Raw genomic sequence first — 19,964 nt, forward strand, 5'->3', positions numbered from 1 at the left:
GCCAGGCTACCGTTGTGTAACCGCAGGCACGGCCGGGCCGGGAGCATCGGCTGACTGTGGCGGCCCGAGCCGGCCGGACGGGGCCGGTGCCAGCGGGAGCCTGACCCTCGTCCAGCGGCCAGGCATCCCGGCGCTCCCGGTGCGTCCGGATCCGACGCCGAGGCCAATGGCAGCCGGTCCAAGCATCGGGTCATCGGCACGAGCGCGGCCGTCTGTGGCAGCAGCACGAGCCGCTAACGGGACCGGCGCGAGACGCCGATAGAGATCAGACAGGTCGGCGACCGCCCGAGGCTCGGACTGCGGCCGGTGGTCACTGCAGCGGACAGGGTCACACCAGCCCCTGCCCGGGACAGGGTCACACCGCCACTACCCGGGACAGGGTCACACCAGCCCCAGCCCGGGACAGGGTCACACCAGCCCCAGCCTGTGACAGGGTCACACCAGCCCTAGCCTGTGATAGGGTTACACCAGCCCCAGCCTGTGACAGGGTCACACCGCCACTACCCAGGACAGGGTCACACCAGTCCCTTCCCGGGACAGGATCACACCAGCCCCCGCCCGGGACAGTGTCACACCAGTCCCTGCCCGGGACAGGGTCACGCAAGTCCCCGTCTGGGACAGGGCAACCCAAATCACTCCGTGGGATACGATGGCTCACTCGCCGTCTCGGACAGGGTCGTGTTAGCCACTGACAGACAGGGCCAAAGCTAATCGAGCTTGAGAGGGGTCTCGAGGGGCCTCTGTCAGTCTTCGGGGCACCTTACGGCCCTAAAACATGCATGTTTTGTGATAACGAAGCCTCGCCGACCGTTCACCAATTAAAGGGTCATTGGGGCTCAAAAGAGTTTGTACCTTTCGGGTAGGGATGGACAGGGTCACACCAGCCGCTGTCCGGGACAGGGTCACACCAGCCTCTGCCCGGGATAGGGTCACACCAGCCCATGCCCGGGGTAGGGTCATACCAGCCTCTGCCCGGGATAGGGTCACACCAGCCCATGCCCGGGGTAGGGTCATACCAGCCCCTGCCCGGTCACGGTCACACCACTACTTTCCGGGTCAGGGTCACACCGCCACTACCAGGGACAGGGTCACACCGCCCTTGCCCTGGGACAGGGTCACGCAAGCCCCCGCCTGGAACAGGGCAATCCAAATCACTCCGTGGGATACGATGGCTCACTCGCCGTCTCGGACAGGGTCGTGTTAGCCACTGACAGACAAGGTCAAAGCTAATCGGGCTTGAGAGGGGTCTCGAGGGACCTCCATCAGCCTTCGGGGCACCTTACGGCCCTAAAACACGTATGTTTTGTTACAGCAAAGCCGCACCGACTGTTCCCTAATGAGAGGGCAGAAGTAATTGTGGTTCATAATATATGAGGTACAGGACAGTCCATAGCATACATTAGGCTGCTTGATAATCCGTATGAATAGCTCCGCAGACTGCTGTTAAAGCGTGCAGACCACGTGCAGCCTCGTCCACTTGGTCCCCTCACTCGACTTGGGTTTCTGCTCAGAATAAATAGCAAAGAAACGACGCACGTTACAAATGCACACTGTCCAAATGCCTGGCTTAAATGGCCTACTGGAGGCGGACCGGTGACCATCTGACCGCCCGGTGACCGGAAGGCCGACACCAGTCATCAGACGGCCGGCGGGCACCGCCACCTATACTGGAGGCGGACCGGTGACCATCTGACCGCCCGGTGACCGGAAGGCCGACACCAGTCATCAGACGACCGGTGGGCAGCGCCACCTATACCAGTCACCTCGATCGCTGAATGTCGTCTCTCAAGTATTGACGACCTGGGAGTGGGGGTCAAGGCTGTGGTCCACCTACCCCGTTGAGGGGGAGAGATTCATTTCAGACTGTCTGCCCCCCCCCCCCCAGGGCATTGCGCCTAGGGTCCCTTGTTGACCGGTAAATGAGCAGCTGCTGGCCAAATGGGCTCCTTGTTGGTTTCTAACAACGTCCCTTGCTGTCCTGTAAGTAAAATAAGCTACTTCTGCCAAGAAAGAAACCCGCTGTGAAAAATCACTTTTCAGCTGTAAGTCAAAGGTCACTGCTGGTCTGAAAAATGGCCTGTGACGACCTATGAAGTGAAACGCTACTGGTCTGCAGTAGCCTGGACCTGATTCAACGTCGCTGCCCAGGGAGTGAAAAATCCCGGTATTCTTCGCGGATGCACCTGCCTTAAAAAAGCCGACTTCTAGCCTGATCCGGGCGCCGGCCTGGCCGCTGTGGCTGCCAGCCTGATCCGGGCGCCGGCCTGGCTGCTGCGGCTGCCGGCCTGATCCGGGCACCGGTTTGGCCGCCGCGGCTGCCAGCCTGATCCGGGCGCCGACCTGGCCGCTGCGGCTGCCAGCCTGATCCGGGCGCCGGCCTGGCTGCTGCGGCCGCCAGCCTGATCCGAGCGCCGGCCTGACCGCTGCGGCTGGCAGTGACCCCAGTCCCACGGGCCTGAGTTTAGTGAAAAGGCACGACCTTGGATTCGTGGGCATCTGCCAAATCCAATCTCATCTCAGGTAAAATATTTGTATTCGTGTGAGCACATGCGTCTATGAACATGTTTTTCTGAGCGAAATGCTCTTAGAATAAATTGCAGGTCAATGGATATTTTGCCCGAAGAACGCATCAAGGAAGATCATGGCGCACAGGGATGCAGTCAGGCCCTTGGTGCGGGACTCGGCTCATCTCGCGCGCCATTTCCTTGGCTGCGCGAGCAGCAAGGGATCGCGGCATTCCCATTTGTGAGAGCCCGCTGATTCACGTGAATAGTGTCAGTACACGAAATGCAGGGTTGCAGATCGAACCCAGTTCGGTTTATCAGGCCCCTGGCTGAAACGGGTTAGAGGACACCCAACTCGGTACTTGGGCTTTTGACCCACACAGGGCTCCTCCATTTGGGCCAAGGAAAACACAAGAGGCACTCCCACATTCATGGTGCCGCCCCTTTTCGTACTCAGCAAAAATGTCCCGGGCCAATACGGTGATAACTGTAGACCTTGGCCTAATGCCGGTTTGGATAATGGGCCGCAGGGCCGGGAGCGACGTAGAGCAGTTACTTGATATAAACTGCGCATGGCTCACATAGGTCTACAGTTATCTAAAAAAAAATCCAACTAGACTTTTGTCGTGGGTCCCAAAGGACCACATAGCCCATTGGGATCCAGGGGTTTCGGGGGGGGGGGGGGGCAAGGATGCGAGGATGTGCACCTTCCCTACCTGCATCTTACATCCCTGGCGGCATGGCTTCCCCTGTTCCAACCCAGCTCTGTCGGCCAGTTTCCAATATGCCGTCAATGATAAGTTACGTAAGTACAGGCAACGGATATGGCTCTCCAGGCCTGCCACGCAAACCAGGCGTGCAGCCAGAACCTCGGCAAGGGAGGGGGCACAGGGCTGAGAAAGGGCTCCCTGGTGGTAAAAGAACTCCGTCCAGAAAAAAAATCGCCGGATGTGGCTCAGTTGATAATAAGCACATGTGTCCTTTGATATTTGTCTTGTTTAATTTTTCGCTTTATAAATAGAATCCAAGCCAGGTGCTGCCGCCAACTAAATTCTACCTGAGTTTTATAGTCAATAAGCTGCAGGAAACCATGCGTTACATGATTGCATGAAATAAATCGCCGACGCTACCCATTTTACAATGGTTGAGCCGGTAGCGCAGGTAGGGGAGGGGGCACAGGGGGCACGTTTCTCCCCTCGGAATCTAAGGGGCCCTTTCGAATCGAAATCCGAGGGGCCCTTCGGGTCCCTCGGAACCTACGATTAAGGGCCCGATTTGAGGGCCCGAAGGAGTCCGAAAGGCCGTCCAGTTGTGTGTGTTTGTGTTCTCTGACACCTTACAAAATAGTGGGGTGATATCTCCTGACCAGAGGGTTTTCCGGGAATGATTGTCTCAAGTCCAATCGAACGCGCAAGGGCGGATCATTTGCCTGTCCAAAAGCGTCGAAAAAAAACAGATTGTCCCAAAAGAATTTCATGTATAAAAATACCACTGATCATTACAACCAATAACTACAGATTTTCACTATTCACGTTACTGCATTCCCTCATCCTAACCCAATTTTGAAGTGAAAACAGTAGTCGGAATCAGCGTGTTGAGAAGGCCCTGCACATCAAATTTGGGGGCAATCAAGACGCCTCGCAATAGCCGACTGGGGTGTTGCACGTCGGGTAACTCGGAAGTTACGCAAAATCCCACTTCAAAGACGATGATTTTCGGAATCAGCGTGTTGAGAAGGCCCTGCATGCCAAATTTGGAGCCAATTGAGACGTCCCTCAAAATCTAGCTGGGGTGTCACGGGTCGTATGACTCGGAAGTTACGCAAAATGCCACCCCAAAGACAATGATTTTTGGAGCCGGGGTGTTGAGAAGGCCCTGTGCACCAAATCTGGAGGCAATCGAAACGCTCCGCAGCGTCGACCTGGCGATGTTACACGCCTTGTAACTCGGAAGTTACGCTTAATCCCACCCCCAAGACGGTGATTCTCGGAATCAGCTTGTGGCGAAGGTCGTGCACACCAAATTTTGAGGCGATCGTGACGCCCCGGATATCCAACTGGTACAGTTGGATGTTGGATATCAATCTGCTGCTAGATTGCGTGCCTGTATCTGTCTGAAGTAGGGCAGCGAGGAGTGCGTTAGACGGCCTTGAGTGCGAGTATCGAGTTTGTGTCTTTGAGTGGGATAGATCTTGAAGGTTCAACAGAGTTGATTACATCCAGAGCGAGCGCCATGTGGAGTACATAGGGTCCACATCGAGCATGGCTTAACCGTGTCGACTCTGAACGAGTCTGAAAACTGTTTGCACGTGATTTTGCAGTGCCTGTGGCTAGTGCGTTTGCAAGTTAGTAGGTAGGCACACACTTTTTATGCATGCATACACAAATGCAAACTGCACATACTGTAATGCACTGCCCACACTAACTTATATGGAGTGTTTCTCATTCAAAGATATTGCTGTCTTGTGGTATAGTATGTGCAGATTGTGCTGGAAATTGATCCCATTACATTGACTTGCAGATATGCACCCTAGGTCTAAAAATCCACTTTCCTGAAACAGCAGTACACAGGTTGTACTTGGGGTATTCGTCAAGCAACCATATGCATACTGGCCTTGGTATTTTGCAGAACTTGTGTGTTATTAAGCCCGCAATATACTTCTCTTATTAAGCCCACAATATCTTCATGCATAGTTGCAGAGAAGCCATGTGTTTGGCAATGCTAAAAGGATGCTGGTGTACCACCCAGCTGAATGACAGATGACTGAAAACCCAGCTGAAGTAATAAAGTAGACAAGAAATCAAATGAACTAGTACAAAGTAAGCAAATGTATTTGGTATAGCAAAAATTGCATTAAACAAATATGATCAAATGGATGCTGATAGAAATCATTTTTGCTGCACCATTCTGCACCATTGGAATGATGCAGTTCTGGTTGATTGTCCCCAGCAATGCCAGGGTGCATTGGTTTGGGAATGGTGATTATGTGTTTGCATCCATATTTTGATTACCATTTAATGGCTAGATATGATTGTGCTTGTGGGTGAGTACTGGTATTGATGTTTTCTTTCATTTTGAGATGCATTACATGATAGTTTCATGTCAGAGATTGGTGCACCTCCCAGAATTATAGCAGCTTCAAGTGATAGCTTTGTGCTATGAATGAAAGAGTTGAAGCTTTCGTGATTGCAGTGCAAAAATTGAGCCTTAATGGCATATTTTTGATTTTGTTTCTGGAACAGTGGGGCATTTTCCACATCTGTCAGTTGGTGCCAGGAGTTGTGTAAGCAGTAGAAAGGCAAAGGAAAAGGTGCTGATTCCTAGCCATGCCAGTTATTTTGTCAACAAGTCCCATCCTGATAAATGTTGTGGAATAGTGCTGAACTCATGCATGCTGCGATGGGATCTGGTCATGAAGAGTTGGCATTACGTATGGTTCATATCAAACTCCAAGGCTGTTTGCTCCTGTTTTGGTGACTGTGTGACATTCAATTTCTGTCAGTTTTTGTGTGTAATTATGGAAATGCTCATTTTTAGGCATTGCTTGGATATTGGAATCACAGCTATGAATAGCTGCATGATTCAATAACTCATCTTTTTACAGATTTTGTCATGTCAGCTGGTGCAACATCCTGCCAGGAAGAGCAGCTAGGACTCAATGAGGATACAAATCAGACACATGCAACTAATTCTCATACATCACCTGAATCTAAACCAGATCTTAGCTCCCGAGAAACAGTAGACCCACAAGGGCACAAGCATGCATCAATACCAGCTACCTGTTTACCAGCTGTCCAAGATGTTGCTGCTGCCTCTTCAGAGAGTGCATCCTGCAGTGTGGGAGACATGCTTGCCTCAATCTCATATGCCTCTGAAAATCATTCAGAAGAAGTGCTGGCACACAACACTGCTGTGGCGCCGCCTGCTGCAGCTGTCTCTACCTCTGCCTCACCCCCGTCTGCCCCTCAGCCGGCCTGCGTGCCTCGGTCCGACCTCGCTCCGCCCGCTCCCGAGTCCCCCTCACAACGGTCCGCGGTTGACGATCAGCCGGCGCCGCCGCCGTGCGCGGCCGGGGAGCTGGCCGCCGGCCGCGGCTCTCCCACCGAGGAGGCCGAGCGCGTGCACCTGCCGGCCGTCGAGGGCGCCGGCTCTGCTACCACCGCCGCCACCTCGGCTGCGGCGGCCGCCACGCACGTCTCGGACGCGGCGCACCACATCAAGTGGGTCAAGTTCCACGGTGTGCGCTCGCCCGTCATCACGCAAAACGTGAACGGCCCATGCCCGCTGCTGGCGCTCATCAACGTCATGCTGTTGAAAGGCAAGGTGCAGCTGCCGCCGGCGCTTGACGTCATCACCATCGGCCAGCTGATGGACTACGTGGGCGACGCCATGCTGGATACGATGCCGACCGACCTGGCGGCGCAGACGCAGCCCGACTTCGAACAGAACATGCAAGACGCGGTAGTTATTCTGCCGAAGCTGCAGACAGGTCTGGACGTCAACGTCAAGTTTTGCGGGTGAGTCCGTGCCGTGGTGAGTCAGTCGGTGCCGGCCTGTATGACCAGCAGACGTGTGACCAGCACCCCGGGGGTGGGCAGCCACCATCCCCACGCCAGCAGGCTTCGCCACCTCGCGTGGATATGATCGCGGGTAATTTGCCTTTTTGTGTCATTTTTGTGGGGGAGACCATTTTTGTCTGCAAGCTTGCACTTTTATTCAGCTGTTATTTCACCTGGGTACATGAACATCCTGAGTAAAGCTTTGCATTGTCGTGCTTGAGTTGTGCTAGTATAATTACGTGCCACTTACTGTTTCTGCATGTTTTTCGTGGAGCGCATTTAGCACCTTAGTCTGTACCACACAGTCTAGTGTGCAGTTGAAGCTTCCTTCCATCCTGAACTGAGGCGCACCGACTGACCACCCGTGGTCCTGGCCTGCAGCGTTCAGGAGTTTGAGTACACTTCCGAGTGCTGCATATTTGACCTGCTGAACGTGCGGCTGTACCACGGCTGGCTGGTGGAGCCCGGCCTGCCCGACCTGTGCCGCGCCGTCGGCCAGTGTGGCTACAACCAGCTCGTCGACAAGATCATCACCAACAAGTCCTCGGACGACCCCACGCTGGCGCACGACGGTGAGCGGTCTGCGGAAGCGTCGTTCAGCGCCGAGGTGGCCTGGGCAGGCGGGCGTGGAGTCGTCGTCTTGCCCGGGGCAGAACTCTGCCTGTCTGGCCATAGAGGAAGCGTTTTATGCTTTTGTCGTTACCTCTTTGTTGACATGAAGCTGCCAAAGCAGTGGTGTCGTGTGTCCTTTCATGTTGTCTCTGTGCGTTCGGCATGGCTTGTCCGCCCGTCGGTGCCCGGCCGGTCGCGTCTGGTGATGCCGCTGTTGGTGTGCCGCGCAGCCCTGCTGGCCGAGACGTTCCTGGAGACGACGGCGTCGCAGCTGACCACGCACGGCCTGGCGCAACTCACCAGCACCATGCGCGACGGCGAGCTGGCCGTCTTCTTCAGGAACAACCACTTCAGCACCGTCTACAAGTGTCAGGTGGGCCGGCAGCGCGCCGCCGACCACCGGCTGGGTTTTAAGGCAGACGGTCGGGTGGACCCGACCGATTCATCGCCTTCTTGCTGGACGTTATGCGTGAGGCATCAATTCAAGCACCGACGAAATTCAATCCCTTCTGGCACAACCCTGTGTTGCATGACATGATTGGGCGCCACAGAGCCACTCCGACACCGGTCTGGTGCCATGCAGGACCAGCTGTACCTGCTGGTGACAGACCAGGGCTTCCTGCGCGAGCCGCGTGTCGTCTGGGAGACGCTCAACTCGACCGACGGCGCCGGACAGTTCGTGAATGGCCAGTTCGAGCCACTGGCTGCCGAGCCACCGCCGCCGCCGCCGCCCGGCGCCGAGCAGGTGGACCGCGAGTGAGTGGGGGTCGGCGCCAGCCCGGCGCTGCTGGGCGGCGGCAATGGGTCGTGCTAGAGTTAGAGTGGAGCTCGTGCGACGCGCCAGGTGGCGGCGGTCCCGTCGGGCCGGGCAGTGCACCTCTCAGTGCGCTCGTATGGCGAGTTGTGACATTGCAGTCTGTTTGCCTGAGCGTGCGTGGCGACGCCACCGCATACATGTTTGTGGAGCTGTGCTACGAAAACAGCTGGGCCCATAATGCAAGGCATGCTCGTGTACGCACAGGCTTCCTGTGGTTAGCATGCTGCCTTCTGCGATCCGATGTATGGAGCGCAGTCCGCCGTGCAATATACGAGCATTGTCCCACTGGCCCAGCGCTCGTTAAGGCAGTGGACTTCGTTCCCAGCCCTGACTGATGCACACGCCGCTCACCGACCGCCGCCATCCCCAGCCCTGAGCGGTGTAGACGCCGCTCACCGACCGCCGCCGTCCCCAGCCCTGAGCGGTGTAGACGCCACTCACCGACGCCTTCGTTCCCAGCCCTGACCGGTGTAGACGCCGCTCACCGACCGCCGCCGTCCCCAGCCCTGACTGATGTACACGCCGCTCACCGACCGCCGCCGTCCCCAGCCCTGACCGGTGTAGACGCCGCTCACCAACGCCCTCGTTCCCAGCCCTGACCGGCGTAGACGCCGCTCACCGACGCCCTCGTCCCCAGTCCTGAGCGGTGTAGACGCCGCTCACCGACGCCCTCGTTCCCAACCCTGACCGATGTAGACACCGCTCACCGACGCCCTCGTTCCCAGCCCTGACCGGTGTAGACGCCGCTCACCGACGCCCTCGTTCCCAGCCCTGACCGGTGTAGACGCCGCTCACCAACGCCCTCGTTCCCAGCCCTGACCGGTGTAGACGCCGCTCACCGACGCCCTCGTTCCCAACCCTGACCGGTGTAGACGCCGCTCACCGACGCTCTCGTTCCCAGCCCTGACCGGTGTAGACGCCGCTCACCGACCGCCCTCGTTTCCAGCTACCTTGTGGCGCTGACGCTGCAGGAGGAGAGTTCGCGGCAGCAGGCGCATGACATGCAGTGGGAGGAGTACAAGCAGGCCGAGTTCGGCAACGTCGACACGCTAACCGAGTAGGTGCTGGATGCCGGAGGCTGTCTGACTCTATATGCTGTTTGCTTAGGGGCGTCTGTCTCTGCCTCTGTCTCCGTCCGTCCGTCTGTCTTTTTGTCTGTCCCGTTTTGCGTTGTGTCGTGACCGGGCTGAACGGCGGCTCGCTAAATGGTTAGATTTGGCTACGATCGGCGTGCGCACCGGACAACAAGCAGTGACAAGCTTGGCGGGGCTACAGCCGGTAGGCAGCGTGTGGTACGTGCTACAAAAGTCAACTGTTGACCTATTGGTTTTGCACGGGCGGCGGCAAAATGTGGACTGTACGAAACAGTCAAGCAGGGATTACTGAGCGCGTATCGCGGTAGGCACAGGCCTGATGTCTGACGTCACCTGGCGACGCAAGATGACGCCAATAATTATTGGACATCCCGGGCCCGGACCGTGGCAAAGTTAACATCACCGCGCCGCATCGAGCCATTCCCTCTGTTTGCCCCCCTTCTATCTGATATTTCCTGGCAGCCAGCGCCGGCGAGCATTGGACTAGCAAACTGAAGGAGCGTTGAGGCGCCGTGTGTTGCCGGTGGCCGGCGGCAGCCATCAGACTGTAATCCATTCCTTCGTTGCGGCGAAAAACATCGGCCACAGTGACGATTGAGGACTTGACTTGAACCCTTGCTTTGAGAAATAATAGAGAAACGACTCATATCGAGCGAAAATTAATTTGCAAAGGGTGCGATGAAAGGATTGGCGAAAGGCAGCTACTGCTTAGCGAAACCCTCTGTCGAGGCATACCGGCCCGGCCCAGTGGCTGGCCGGTTGTGTTTTGGAGTCGCTGCGGGGTGTGACAACACAGAAGCATTGCAGTGTTATGGAGAGATGACGGTGGATGGCATAGCGAGAGATCTGGCATTTGCGGTGGCAACAAGAACGACTTCCTTGAAGCTTTTAGAATGTGTAGCAACACTTCAGCCACAGCGTAAATTTGAGGAGGATTGGAAAGCCTGAAAGCTTTTTTGATCTTGGCAAGCGGGCTGTCGGCTAATTACATCACAGTGGCTCGAATCATTCTTTCGAATAATTGCACTGCATTGGTGTGCTTTTTCGGCTTCTACACATGACTTTATGGCTAGAAGTCGGTAGGCGCTATGGCGGCGTATATCTCGGTATCTTATTAACGATATCGAAATGAGTTTACGACTGCTTCTGGAGACCAATCGTTGTTCAGGCATATGCAACGACGACATCCGAGCACGCACATGCTTGTACCAAGGGGAGGGGGCGGGTGGTCAACGGCCAGTTTCCGTCAGGGTCTTAGGCGATTCACTCCATATTGCTGCATAAAAAGTGGCTCCCAGATGAGGTTAGGCTGTCATGACCCGCCCACGTCATGGTCGTCATCACATCACACCTGCTCCCGTCAGATAGCCCGGCGCCCGCAGGCCGGATCGCCCCCCAAAGATCCTTTGAGGGATGATCCAGCTGCAACGCAAACACGGTGCGGATGACGGCGCCGTCGCCTAGCGAAGCAAGGCCGCAATCGCTTCCACATTGCCAGTCTGTCAGGCTGGCCGACTATAAGGTGTAGGCCGAGGCGGTCCAGCCATTATGCGGTGTAGGCCGAGACGGTCCAGCCATTATACGGCGTAGGCCGGGACGGTCCAGCTATTAAAAGGTATAGGTCGAAACGATCCAGTCATTGCAATGTGTAGGCAAGGACGGTCCAGCCTGTCCGTGGCTCACGCATACATGAGCGATACATTGCAAGGCAGTCGTGCTCGTGACGTTTCAGCTAGTTAATGTTCATATGATTAAATAAGGCGACCTACTGTGGCGAGGACTTGGTTGAAACAACGCGATACAAAGGAGGGTTTGAGTCGCCCGATGTGGATTCGTGACTAAAACAAAACATGGGCTTGGCTCATTGTTTGTAGTGTGTGTTGATGTCACTTGACACACATATTGCGGACATATAACGTACATGCAGTGTCCCCAAACATGTACCTCGCTTATTTGGCTGTAACCTCTTCAAGTGGTGGATATCATTGTAAATAAATGTGTCGGCCAAGAGCGGGTATCGCAGGATTCGGGTCCATGAGCGCGGCCCCGTCTTGGCACGTGGTGGCGGCCGTCTGACGTGGCGCGCCTCGCTCCGCTGGCTGTGGACACGGGCCCACCGCGGGCGTGGTCCTGTGGCTGACGTCACAATCAAAATATGACGTCATTGGCCGTGGTGTGACGTCAGATCGTGTGTCGCCAGCGCTGAACTGGCGCGCAAGCTGCAGGACGAAGAGGAACGGGGGGCGAGGGAGCAGCAGCAGCAGCAGCAGCAGACGCAGCAGACGCAACAACAGCAGACACAGCAGCAACAGCAGCAGCAACGGCAGGCCCGGGTGGAAGGCACCAGCAGATCAGAGAGCAAGAAGAAAACCGTGAGTGGCACGCGCTCACAGGACCGGCGTTGAGCAGTGGTGCCGTCATTGCCGTTAATGTGTATGGTGACGATTTGCAGGTGTGCGTTGGTGCTTCGTGAATGATATGCCCGCGGGTATCGGTACCGACGACTCGCACTTCTGGGGTGGATGTGTGACTTCAAGGCATAGACCATTGCCGCCCATTTTCAAGTACACTGAAATTCATAGTGGAGGGAATATTTGGCGTTTGAGTTCGGCTGAAGAAATTCCCCCTGCGCACTGCCCCTCTGGTTAAGAGAACCTCAATGACCTTGAACTTTCCTTTGATAAATAATTTCAAAAACCGTGTACAGTGTGCGGCTTCACCACTGTTAGTTTTAGGTAGCTCGAGAACGAACTCGAAAACCCGGCGTTGATAGTGACGGTTTCTGGTGCTTGCCGTTCATGTGTTCTACTGACAGCGTGTTCTCGTACAAGTGCTAGTGCCTTACGTCTCGCGCGCTGCCGCTGAAGGGCGCCGCGGCCAGCCCGACCGACCCTGAATCCGTGAGCCCTGACACGAACGAGACCGTGACACGACAGATGTGACACAATTGTGACCCGACCGTGATACGACAGAGACTGTGACACGACCGTGACACGACTGTGACCCGACCGTGATACGACAGAGACTGTGACACGACCGTGATACGACAGAGACTGACACGACCGCGATACGACAGAGACCGTGACACATCCGTGTCCCTGTTGCAGTGCAGCGTCATGTAGCAGCAGCGGAGGCCGGCTCGGTGTCGGCGGCCGCCCCTGCTCCCTCTCCCTCCCCTCCCACCGGCTCGCCGCCACCGCGACGGCCGCCCATCCGGCCGGCTTCGACCCGGCTTGTTTGCGCTTCAAAGCGGCGTGCGGCCTGGCGGGCGGGCGCGCGCCCCGGTGAAGCCTTGGCCGCCGGCATGGCGGGCGGGCGCGCGCCCCGGCGACGCCTTGGCCGCGGCCCCGGCGGGATTTACGGGCGTCGGCCGACGGCCCGGCCGCGCCATGACGCCGGCCGCCGCAGCCAGCGGCACCGCGCGCGTCTTTTATACAGATATCAGCACCGTTTATTTTGTTTAAGATATTTTGCGCGCCGCGCTGACCAGACAGGCTCGGCCGCGCCCTCGGGACAACCAAAGAGGCGTCCGAACGGACGGACTGGCGAGCGGCGCACCAAGCAGTCCTGTGATAGCGGCCATGTTGGCTCCCGGGCGGCGGTGGGGCGCCCAGGGCTCGGCCGCACAGCCTTCGACTACGCAAACTTTGTGGAAATACATATTCGTCACGTGTTTTATTTGGGGGCTGTGTGTGGAGTAGCTTGGTGTGAACGTCCGCAGCGGTCCTGGAATGTTGGACTTTGGCCAAACAGTTGGCACCGGAATACTCAACACGTTCGCGTCTGCCTATTCTTGGAGCCATTGCGGATCGATGACGCAGAGCTCTTAGTAGTGGGGACGGCCCAGGACCTTTAGGATGGGGCAGCAGTGGAATATTCAGTGTGTTCATCGAAGCACGTCGATGGATTTGCGTAAATGGGATCAATCAATCTGTTGGTTAATATGGATCAAAAAGTAAATCATCGTGAACAATTGGTCGGTGGGTTGCAAATCCGGTTTTCAGCTTTAGCCACAAGCCAGAAGTTTTGTTCCCACTTGCTGGGGGACCGTGTCTTATTTCGGACACACCTGGATGTCTTTTTAGCTGTCTCTGGGCCGGCTGCAGTCTCAGTTCTCAGGTTGCGTCGGACCCTTCAGTTTCCGGGACTGTAATCAAATAAAGCATTAGGCAAGAGTTGATTTGGACCAGTATGGGGCACGGACATGTGTCCCATGTCAGAATAAGTTGGACTCTGCCGCCGGCACTGGCTGGACCGGCGGGCGTCGCACCCCACTGCCGGATTGGGCCGCTCCGGTCCGCCGCTCTCAGCGCTGAGCCCTTCATCTCTGACGCGCACGGGGCTGGGAGTCGCATGCAGTCGCCGTAACTAGCTGGCACCGAGTCGTGCGGGCGGCCCTCGGCGGAACCCGACACCGAGTCGTGCGGGCAGCCCTCGGCGGAAGTCTGACACCGAGTCGTGCAGGCGGCCCTCGGCGGAATCCGACACGGAGTCGTGCGGGCAGCCCTCGGCGGAATCTGACAATTCAAATACACAACAGTACTGTTATATTGGAAACACTACCCGAAGCGGCAAGATGGTTTCAATGGTAGAATGGACATCAATGGGTGAATGGAGACGCATCGTACGAACAGCAGCGAGGGTCGCGATGGCAGCCGTTCTCACACCAAAACTACTACAACCATAGATCACGACGGTCGCGAGAACGCCGACAGAAAATGCCGCCGGCCTAAATTTGGTAAAGACTGGCCACAGCTCGGACGTGCGTAGCTATTCACAGCACTAGTAGCCATTCACGGACAATTTCACCCGCGCGCAATCAATACACTCGGCACTAGCTTAACGCGCACAGGGAAACGCCTATGGCCCTTACAGAAATGCCCGGGCTCAAGCTAAGCACATCAAGAGAAAACTGGCTAATACGTGACTGGGAAGTCATGTCTTGGACACTGGGACATTGTTAGCATTCTGATTTTATCGGAAACGTACGCTAAGTGTGGTTTAACTCTTTAAAAACCACAATCGCACTGGTCTTTCACGGGTTACCTCTAGAACGATACCAGAGTTTTAGTTTTCTATAAACGCAGAACAAAAGAAAACTTATCGACAAATTCCACAGGCTGGTGCAGCTGGCGTAGCAACGGTGAACAAAATGCGCTCTCGGTGAGAAAATCGCAATACCGGGCAGTCCAGCAGTCATGCGCCCCGGGGTAAGTCATAATGTTAGGGACTGTCACTAATGCACACATACCAAGTGTCACAGTTTTCGTGGAAGCCTACACACGTATGCGCTTCGAAAGTCGAAACCCGGGCAACCGATCACTATCATTTGCACGTATGTTCAGGAATGAGATTAAACTCCAGTGGCATTCTGACGTTGACACTGCCGTTTTCGAGCACAAGATTCTGAGCACGAGATTCTGAGATTGAGAGATTGAGATTGAGACAGGAGATTGGGCATGAGATTCTGAGGAAACATGGCGAAAAGGGCGTCAATCTTAAACAGAGGCGACTGCACCGAATAACGCTTAAGTGAGACCGAGTCAGCGCAAAAGACCCAGGATGTTCACCACACATCCATCGACACCCATCACGTCCGGCGCGGCGTCTCGTGGGCCCGAGCGGCCCCAGCCGCCCGTGCCGGCGACGCCGTCAGCCGCCCTCCCCGCGCTCTAGTCGGTGGCGGCCTTGCGGACGAACTGGGTGAGCGAGGTGAAGTCGGTGGGTTCATCGTTGGCCGGCGCCAGGCGCGAGAACTCGATCTCCTCTGACTGGCTGTCGGCCGCGTGACCTGCAGCCGAGGCCGAGGCCGCCGGCCAGCGCTTGTGCGACGGCGCGTACAGGCAGATGACGGCCATCGTGTAGACGTTCCACATGCCGTACACGCCGGTCAAGATGGCCGACGTGTACTCGAGCGAGATGTCCCTGTCCCATTTCCAGGAGCCCTCGGCCACCTGGCCCAGGATGAACCCGATCACTGTCATGGCGGCGCAGGCCAGCGTAGCTAGCATCAGGAACTTGAAGCGGTAGATGATACCCTCGTAGTGAAGCCGGCGCACCGACGACATGGCCGGCAGCGCCTGGCGCTTGATGCTGATGTTGCAGAACACACGCCAGATCATCCAGCAGAGGAAGCAGAAGTAGAGGCCGGCCGACACGCCGGCCATGACGATGAAGCTGAGCGCCAAGTTGGTACCCACCTTGGTGCCCCAGATCGAATAGAACGGGTTGGTCAGCTGTACGCCGCGCTCGCACATGTCGAAGATGAAGAGGGAGAGGCAGCCGCAGGCGACGGCCGACAGGTGCTTCCAGTAGGCGGCCAGACGGTTGCGGTCGCAGTCGTCCGACACCAGCAGGTGTTCACCGGCGAACACCAGCCAGAACGAGAGCAGCACCGCGTAGAACACGCCCTGCCGGATGTCGGTGATGAGCAGCATGTACGGCATGTCGAACCGCAGCGTCAGGAACTCCAGCGGTAGGTTGAGTACGCTCAGCGCCACGCCTAGCGTCAGCAAGAGGCATTCAATGAGCGCCGGCTCGCGCGGCACCGCCTGCACGCGCCGCCAGAACCAGATCAGCAGCAGCACCACCAGCGGGAAAAAGGCCGTCTTCATGGCTACCCACACCTTGGTGAAGCCGCCGTTCTGGAAGATGGCCACCAAGTGGACGTCGACCAGCTTGCCAATGTCGGCGTTACGGCCGGTATACACGTCGGTGGGCATGCGCAGATTGAGCAGGTAGTAGTCGTGGTGCAGCGAGCCCAGCTCGAAGAGCGGCACCAGCTGGCAGCTGTACTGGTACTTGTGCTCCGGATCCAGCTCGCAGTCCAGGTGGCGCTCCTCCACCGAAGCAGCCAGCTCGCTCCAGTCCTCCGTCTTGTCGCCCTTGTTCTTATAACCGAGGCGCACGTCCAGCGTGAGCGTGGCGTTGGGGGCCGGCTCATACCGGACGTCGTGAGCTATGTCCAGCTGCAGCACGCCTATGAGGTTCTGCTGCCAGCGCGTGAAGTCCAGCATCTGGCCCTTGCGCAGAGGCATCTGGAAGGCGAACACCACCTGTTCGGACGAGATGCCTGTGCCCATCAGCTCCTCGATGGAGTCGACCTTCTCGCAGCGCTTATGCTGGGATGGGATGCCCCAGACTTGGAACCAGCGGTGCGGCTGCTGGTCGCGGTCGATGCACTTGGTACCCAACACGCTCTGCGAGGTGGACGGCGCTGGCGCCAGCAGGCCGCCCAGCAGGAAACAGAGCAGCAGCGGCAGCAGCAGCGCCACGCACAGCGTCGCCAGCTTGCGGCCGCTTACGTTCTCGATCACGGCACCCACCATGGCTGCTGATGTGGGGAGCAGCCGAAGAAACAGGCCAAAGCTGGTCGGTGGTGACGCTCAGGGGTTGCTGGAAATGTGTCAAGCAATCTGGAAGAAAACAACAGTGATAACCAATATCATCAAATAACCAATATTCCAAACTTCTATCACATGCAAACACTGGATAATTCACGAAATCCCATCTCCTATTAGAAACACACATTAATTAGTAAATGCCTGCTGATAAACTTACCAGTTGTCTGCACCAATTACCTTATATACCTACACTCTTAGCACTCCCATCTCCTTGTATTTGCATTCCTGATTATCTACCTCCTCCTGATACACTTGCCTTACCTGATGTGACCTGCCCCTTGATACTGATGTGAGGTCTGTTGCATGGCTTCATACCTGGCCTATATACATTTCAAATTTCTAAAACTGCTATCAATAATTTTTTAAGATCCCCTCTGCCATTTCTTTTTCTTTTTCTTTTGCCCTTTTAACCCTTAGCCAAAAGCCTTTGTCTGGGTTATCATCCATCCTTACCATATTCTGAATCTAAGTTATGAGTCCTAGGGACTTTGAGTACATGATCCTTTTATGTTGCTTTTATAGAGAAAGCTAAGTTTGCCAGAGACAATTTTTACAAGGGAGAAGATGGGCATATGCTTTCCAAGCACAGCATGAGGGTTGAGTGACCATCAGTTATACAAACTATAATTCATGTGAAATTTGCAACTGTCAACTGCTGTAGTCAGCTGGTTAAAAATGATATTTAGTAAAAAGGCTGAGCTCCATCTAGCCTGGACTAGTCCCAGCTATTTTGTTTCCCCTTTTTTGTATCTGATTGACAGCTTTATATTTGAAGGAGAAAGCTTTCAGGTTTTTCATGCTTAAGTCTAGAGCCTGGCCTAATGCCTGGATGCTTAGGTCTTGGCTAAATTTGACTTAAGGTGATAGCAGCCATGTATGAGTCAATAAAATGGAAGCCTCACATCTCAAACTTCATTATCCATGGAAGCAAAAATTAGCATTGACCTTAGCTCCAGGCACATAGCCAAAATATTCCTCATTGGGGACAAGGATCATACTTTTCCCAAAAACCTGTCAATTTAAGCAGAACTCTTGAGAAATTGTGCCTTATCTAGTGCAAACACCTTAGCTCCGGGGACTTGACCCCAAATAGCCGTTCTCCTGGCTACATCCCTGCCTAGCTCCCCAAAGCCATGGGTCTGTATGTGAGCTGAAGCCTGGCAGGACTCAGATCTATCTATAATACTCAGTTACCTAGTTGCTTTTCTCTCCTTAATTTGCCTCTTCATGATTTCATTCAGATTTTACATGTCATGACTAATTGAGAGGTAAATGCCATTACAATGTAGCTTCTAGATATTTCAACACATTTCATAAATGTTTATAATTGCTTGAACACAAATTGCAAGTGCCTTATGCCAAAGTCCTGAGATATTGCTTAAGGTCTGCAGCATGCAACTAATAGTTCTGTCAATGATCTCAGATCTGGGATGCCCAGGGATGCAGATGATGCAAGCAGTATTTCATGAACTCTTACCACAGTGTTCAATATTCCAACATCTCTTCAGCTTAAAATGTCATCTCATACAAGGCTATTTATGTACCAGCTCACCTCATATAGCTCCACAAGCAACATAACCTTTCAAACATACCTGTGCTACTCCTACACAGATTATACACTATGTGATCATGAGCATCAGTCCCACCCAACCATTCTTCCCAGACCAATCAAAACTGGCAGGTTTGATTGGTCTGGGCTTCTGACTAGCAAAAACATGCACACACCAAATCTGGTGTCTTATGGCTTTCAAAGTAAGATTACCACAACCTATAAGAAAGAACCAGCCTTAAATCTTTTGTTGGTAGCACAAACACAGAACATAGTTACAGTATACATTGGTACCTAATGTTAAAAAAGAACATTTTATATAAATAATCATTTTTAAGGCAGAACATATCATAAATAATCATAACACAGGCGCCGGCGTCGCGGCTGCTGTGTGTGTGTGCGGCGCTCGGGAGCTCGCCATCGTAATAATAAAAAAATTCGAAGATAAGAGCATGAATCTACCTGTTTTGTGATAATTTACGATATGTCCTGCCTTAAACACGACGAATGGTGTACAATGATTTTTTCTAACGTTAGGTAGGAAAGTACACCCTGACCGTTGGGCAGCATTTTTTATAAACGGTCTTAGCCATAGGCTATACCCTACATGACGTTTTGTCACAGATGACCACAGGCATGCACGGTCACACTTACATACCCGCGCAGGCTAACAGGATATCGACATCCAGATATATAAAGGCCAATTACAGTTACATGCCCTCCCGTCTCATATAAGAAACAAAACACTCGCCGGGCGCCGGCCACCGGTGATTGACCCCGACCAGCGAGCGACAGAATGAAAGGAGTGGGGTCCCCGGCGTGATTCAGGACGGGTCAAAACAACAGCGAATATTGCGTGCGTCCGAAGCTACCAACTGACGGAAAAGTTATGTTTTTCCACCAATCATATGTTGTGAATGCCTTCTTTGTCCAATCACGAGGCGAATCTCAAATACCTATCGCGTCACACTTGTAAGGCATACACCATACATGAAGACAAAGATATGGTAGCAATATGGCACAGTAAGAAAAGGAAGTACGGCGCCCGGGAGAGAGATCAACCTATCAAAGCAAAATCTCATGTGTTTTCCCATGCCGCCCCCCTCTCTGGAGTGACCACCAAGCTTATTTAGGATGAACCGGCGTTTGAGCGGGATAAGCTAGGGAGCCCCGCTTTCCTCTCTCGGCGAATGGCGTAAGACGGAGCCACTAAAAAAGGTCGGTCCTCCGCAAATGGCCAGTATTTAGTAATACTAGATACTAAGTTTGTATGCCAAGACGCCGCCAGCTAGCACTTGTGGGTTTGGGCAGCGCTGGGACAGTGTATCACCAGGCGATGTCGAGTCTTCACCTGCACCGGGACATGGCGACATAATTTCATTGATCAGGGTCATATTTAGGAAAGACTAGGTCGAAGACTTAGTTA

General features: G+C 54.7%; 2 protein-coding genes across 13 annotated transcripts; one reads left to right on the forward strand and one right to left on the reverse strand.

Moving 5' to 3' along the window:
- The first annotated feature begins 4,444 nt into the window (after positions 1-4,444).
- LOC119112505 (ubiquitin carboxyl-terminal hydrolase MINDY-2) lies at positions 4,445-12,889 on the forward strand. 9 transcript variants are annotated; one of them, XM_037236713.1, is made up of 8 exons: positions 4,445-4,483; positions 6,109-7,021; positions 7,445-7,635; positions 7,906-8,048; positions 8,259-8,431; positions 9,439-9,549; positions 11,787-11,958; positions 12,694-12,889. In XM_037236713.1, exons 2-8 carry the CDS (start codon positions 6,117-6,119, stop codon positions 12,706-12,708), a joined length of 1,710 nt encoding a protein of 569 aa, XP_037092608.1. In that variant the 5' UTR covers positions 4,445-4,483; positions 6,109-6,116; the 3' UTR covers positions 12,709-12,889. The 9 variants fall into 9 exon arrangements, with proteins under 9 accessions (XP_037092608.1, XP_037092609.1, XP_037092601.1 ...); XM_037236714.1 differs by lacking the exon at positions 4,445-4,483 and adding an exon at positions 4,504-4,563; XM_037236706.1 differs by lacking the exon at positions 4,445-4,483 and adding an exon at positions 4,576-4,658.
- A 1,227-nt stretch (positions 12,890-14,116) lies between these two features.
- LOC119111047 (Wnt ligand secretion mediator) lies at positions 14,117-19,505 on the reverse strand. Of its 4 annotated transcripts, XM_037234876.1 has the most exons (3): positions 19,197-19,351; positions 16,912-17,001; positions 14,117-16,623 (listed from the first exon to the last, which is right to left on the reverse strand). In XM_037234876.1, exons 2-3 carry the CDS (start codon positions 16,912-16,914, stop codon positions 15,259-15,261), a joined length of 1,368 nt encoding a protein of 455 aa, XP_037090771.1. In that variant the 5' UTR covers positions 16,915-17,001; positions 19,197-19,351; the 3' UTR covers positions 14,117-15,258. The 4 variants fall into 4 exon arrangements, with proteins under 4 accessions (XP_037090771.1, XP_037090770.1, XP_037090768.1 ...); XM_037234875.1 differs by lacking the exon at positions 19,197-19,351 and adding an exon at positions 19,419-19,505 and having other exon boundaries at positions 14,117-17,001; XM_037234873.1 differs by having other exon boundaries at positions 14,117-17,001.
- Positions 19,506-19,964: the final 459 nt, after the last annotated feature.

Source organism: Pollicipes pollicipes, unplaced genomic scaffold (genome assembly GCF_011947565.3).
Source record: "Pollicipes pollicipes isolate AB1234 unplaced genomic scaffold, Ppol_2.1 Scaffold_7261;HRSCAF=8764_pilon_pilon_pilon, whole genome shotgun sequence".
Lineage (NCBI taxonomy): Eukaryota > Metazoa > Arthropoda > Thecostraca > Pollicipedomorpha > Pollicipedidae > Pollicipes > Pollicipes pollicipes.